General features: G+C 39.4%; 1 protein-coding gene across 1 annotated transcript in view; it reads right to left on the bottom strand.

The window, feature by feature from the left end:
• Window positions 1-1,560, bottom strand: part of DHCR24 (24-dehydrocholesterol reductase) — a 6,953-nt gene extending 5,393 nt beyond the window's left edge. The window contains exons 1-4 of the mRNA XM_015823649.1: window positions 1,409-1,560; window positions 806-911; window positions 477-595; window positions 126-389 (exon numbers count right to left, since the gene is read on the bottom strand). Coding sequence (XP_015679135.1) covers window positions 126-389; window positions 477-595; window positions 806-911; window positions 1,409-1,528 — 609 coding nt within the window. The 5' untranslated portion in view covers window positions 1,529-1,560. The remainder of the gene's footprint in view (window positions 1-125; window positions 390-476; window positions 596-805; window positions 912-1,408) is intronic.
• Between the last annotated feature and the right edge of the window lie 3,493 nt (window positions 1,561-5,053).

Here is a 5,053-nt window from a genome sequence, read left to right on the forward strand (position 1 = left end):
ACAGTATAAGTGGACTCTCTAGTTTTTAGAAGAAACAACTTGCTTTTTCAACATATGAAAGACAATTTTGTCATTCTGTCTCCTGTGCCCCCTTTTACTTAACAAGAATAATAAAGTTAGGTTACCTTTTCTTGCTCAGCTTCATCGGTCAAAATCCCAGTCATTATGACAGCCTCTTCCAAAGAATACACAATGCCCTCTACAAAATGATTTTCTTTCTTTTCTGATTCTTCAGCAAATCTCTTGCAGATGTTTTTCAGCCCTCTCACAGGTTCATAATGTAATTTCAGATAGTTTTTAGATGGGATCATTTTTATTTCTGCTGCAACCAGAAAGCCTAATGTGCCACAAGACCAAGGCACTGCATAAAATAGATCAGAGTTCTCCTCCTGCAAAAAGCACACCATGCTAAGCAGCCACTCAAAATAGAACTGACATAACTTCTTAAATCATGGCAAAGAAATATAATTTCTTACCGGGCTACATCTCACATGGCTGCCATCAGCAAGAACAAGCTCACAGGCCACACAGATATGCTGAAATAATCCATAGATATGAGAGGAAGATTCAATGCCAGTCCCCATGAGCAAACCACCTATGCAAGAGACCATGATCAAGAATGAGCTGAAATACATGCTAAACTTTACAGAACCATACTTCAGAACAAGAGAATCTACAGCAAGCAAAACAAAGAAAATCATACTGGCCTGGAACTTCTTATGCTTAGCATTCTCATATGTGAAATTATGACCGAGTAGTTTAATAAAAGGAGTAGTCATGAGTTCCAGGTTCCAAGACTTCTCACCTACTGTAAGATCATCAAGTTCTGGTACCACTGGAATAGTCCAGCCCATGCGATTCAGGTGTGCTGTTAATTGTCCCATTGAGACCAAAGGTTCCACCCGGACAACCTACAACATAACACATTTTATGGCTTAGATAACATTCCATCAATCTGCATAACAGGTCCTTCATTTGCACAACAACCTATACATTAATAGGATCTGAACTGGAAGTGATTGATCAGGAATAGGATCCTGACATCATAGTGGTCAGCTTGATGAAAAATGTCAATCCAGTGTATATCTGTTATATAAAAAAGGCAGATGTCATTCTTGGAATCTTTAGGAAGGATATAGAAATAAAACCATTGACTACAGCAGCGCCCTTATGAAAATTAGGATTGTACCTCACTTAATAGGATCATGTACAGTTTCGTCATTGCATCTTAAGAAGGATTATTATAAAGCTAGAAAATAGAGATCACCAGGAAGTCCAGAGCGGGAAGTAATTGCAGTGCTGAAAAAAACATCCTGGAAGAAAGCAGTGACAATCCCACAACAACCATATGGACTAGTTGTTGAGCTCAATTTAAAAGCAATTTCATCTGGAAAAATCTCAAAGGTACCTCTCGCTCAATGTCTACATCTAAAATATCCATCAAGTTGATTGTGATGTTCTTGAGAGTCTTCTTGTACTTCCCAATACGAAGAGACATTGTAAGCCAGCCAGGACGGCCTGTGCACATATATGTTTTTTGGCCTTCTGTTTTCCATTCTCGAACCTACGAGAAAAGAAGATAGAATCACTTCCTTGTACAGGACCAACTTGAGGCTAAGACCAAGCAGATATTAGCCGTGGGCACCAAGTTTACGGGATGCCAAAGCTGTCCATCCTTCCAAATCATCCTTCCAAATGGGGGTGGCACTATCAGTCAATGTGACCTACAGCCATATAACATTAAAGTGACACTGACTTCACGTATTATTAACAAAATTACTCCCAATTTTATTTGTTAGCAAATAGCTTGCAAATAAGAAACTTAGTTCTGAGTGCATCCTTACAGTATATAAAGTTTTCAGGAGAAACATATTAGGTGAATGCCAACTAAACATGCACTGTTTATTAGCTAAACAGGATTGCATTGTTTATTAGTTAAAAATCAAGATCAGAATAAGAGCTAAGGGAGTCCAAAGCACTAGAATCTTATATCATAAATTTGTTCCACATTAACTTTCAATATTGTCACATTATCATACATTATCAAACATTTTAAATAACAGCGACTCTTACTCTTAAACTGAATAATAAATAAATTGTTATTAGAAATAACAGCAGATTTGCATAGATGGGCTTCACTCATATTGAGTATCTGAGGAAAAAAAATAAGAATTGAAAATCAATGTTTTGTTTTTGTACGATATTTGGGTAAATATTCCTAAGGTTAAAGTTAAAGCTTTACCATATCATAAGCTATAATTTCCTTCTTTAGTTAATGAACTATCAACAGGCTCTCTAATAGATGCCTAACACCAAAAGTGTAATTGCAATGTCTTGCTCACAATTTTGCCTTTTTTTTTAACTTGCCGTGCAGATGCCCCCTGAAACTAACTATCATAACTCTTTAGGAATGAACATAATCCTTGTAAGATGGACAGTGTCAAAATACGACTACCTTGGAAAGTACAGACTCTACTTCTCAGGTGGTCCAAAGAAGGAACAGCAAGAGAAAGCACCATGCCATCTTCAGTCACTTCATGAGTCGCCCAAACCTATTTCCCAGCAAAACAGGGCAGTAAGATAGCAGTGTGGAATTCCAGCTCATTTGTAGCATCCTCCCCCTGCCTGCCTTTCTCCAGTTGCCCTTTATGTCATGCAATGGAGAGCTATTATTTTTTTTTAAAAAAGTGGAGCACTGGACGTTCCTATCATGCTCCACTTGGCCACTGCTGACTTCTTGTCTTCATCATCACTTTTATACACTTTGCTTAGCTTTCCACAAAAAATGTACTTGTAAGAACAGAAATCTCACAGACTCTTCCAAAGGCAACACAACTGTTTCATGTATTGCACTTTAATTCAACCCCCCATGGATGGCATGTCTCACTCATGACTTCTTCTGTGACTACTCTCTCATACTATTTCAGGGTAAGTTACATGTTTTGTGGCTCATTGCCACAATCCCCCCGCCCCGGCATACTTATGTTACAAGGCAAATCATAAGGGTATTTTTCGTGTTATATGCAGGACCCAGCATATAGCATTGATTTATAGGGCCCACAATAAAATGAAATCAGCACATTATTCAAGATGAATTAGCAGAATAAGTTGGCAGAGTTCTTAGTCCACCCATCAAATTTAAAGAATTCAAAAAGGCTACAGATCCAAGGAACAGAGATACTGCTCACCCACATATGAACTTTCTTTTATTATGCTTTTTTTTTCTTGTTTAGACATATGACATTTGAACCTCACAGCCCCACTAAGCTCTCTTATTACAAAAATCTGCAACGTTAGCATTGCTAATTCTTCTCCTTCCAGGCAAGCCAATAAAACTGTAGTGGCCAATAGTTATTAAAAGGGATCTCTTTTTTTCTGGGGAGTGGGGGGAGAATGTTACTCACTATAATTTATCTGTTGTTTTTTTTAAAAATTAACTGCACGATTACAATATATTTTCAAAATATATTGGGAGTGTTTACATAAGCACAATTCAAATGTATCACCTGTAAATATCAAGGGGAAAAATATAACAAAACATCCTCCTTCGTCAAACGTGTTTTTTTCTAACAGAAAGATGATCAGAGATAAACACCTTCAAACTTTTCCCTCACTCCCTACAAACCTCATAACCTTTTGATACCCTTTGTCCCAGTGAAGCAGCCAGAAGATCATCCCCTTTTGACTTAATGCCTCACCTACCTAAACAGATAATATGCTTAGTTCCTTCCTATCTTTGTTAGTTCCTTCTTCTTTTATCTGCCTGTATTTGTTCTTTACCTGGTCTTTGACCATGTAATATGTTACTAGGAAATAGTTGCTTATATGAAGGAATTTTTCAATGAAGAAACTTTATGTCAGCATCTAATGGTTAAGCTGTGTATGTAACAAGAATATAAAAAGCAATAAACTCACAGAGTTTGTCAAGCTGTGTCCTGCAGCTTCAAACCTCTGCTCAAGACATGCCTGTGTCTTTTTCTTAGCGTCTTACATCTGGCCCCCGAACAGGGACAGCCCCCCCCATGGAGCAACAGCCAACATACTTACCAGCGTCTGGAACAGACCCCTAAGTGCACTTTCGTCCTATGGGACCCCTCAGTGGTGAGTATGGGTTGCAATCTATCTCAGCAAGCAGAAACATGTACAGGAACTCAGATTCCTGTTACATAAATCAGGCGTGACAGCGCCTGAGGCAGACATAAGGAAGCTGGTGGAGGAGGTAGGGAAACATTGCTCTTGATATCCTGAGCGCTGGACGCTTAGGTTACAAGATTGGGAAAAGATAGGGCATACTTTACATCTTGAATCTCGGGCTCCAGTACAGATATTACATCGATGGTATCAGTGCCGTCAAGCAGTGGAAAAATTTGGCTCAGATGCTTCAGCAGGACAACAATTAACTAACAAACCCCCAACCTGATTAGGATCAAGTAAAAAGTGTGCCTCCGAAAGCATCTTTAATTGGATCTTCAGCTCCTTCTGAAGAGGCTAATTCTTTTGCCTCCTTACGGCCATCATACACCCCCATAAGGAAAATATTAGAGGAACAATCTTGAAGTAGGAAAATATATATATATATATAGGTCTTTGGTCATTCGTGTTCTCTCCCGCATAAAATTGGAAGTGTCCTGGCGACGTTTCGACGAAGTCACATTCGTCATCTTCAGGCTGTTGTCTTCAGCTTTGTGCTTCTGGGAGTAGTGTGCAATCGCAGCTGTTTCTTCCTTTTAACTGCCAGTGGGGTTTGAGCTGATTGGGTGGGAGCTTGGCTGTGTTCTGATTGGGTGGAGGTGTGTTCTGATTGGTTAAGGAGCTTGGCTGTGCTCTGATTGGATGGGGGAGTGTTCTGTTTGAGTGGGGGCTTTGTTGTGCTCAGGTTAGTCTGAGTTGCAGGGGGATTTGAGATGGTGAGCTTCATTGCTGTAGTTTGGCTTCGTGTTTGTGGTCGTGCCACATCTTTATGGTGGGTGTCAGTTTGCTTCATGTATGGATTGGAGAGGTTTAAAGTGGCTAATGATGCAGCTGTGGACTGGCTTCTAGTTTGTGGTCGTGC

Source organism: Protobothrops mucrosquamatus, unplaced genomic scaffold (assembly GCF_001527695.2).
Source record: "Protobothrops mucrosquamatus isolate PMUCROS unplaced genomic scaffold, P.Mucros_1.0 scaffold1936, whole genome shotgun sequence".
Lineage (NCBI taxonomy): Eukaryota > Metazoa > Chordata > Lepidosauria > Squamata > Viperidae > Protobothrops > Protobothrops mucrosquamatus.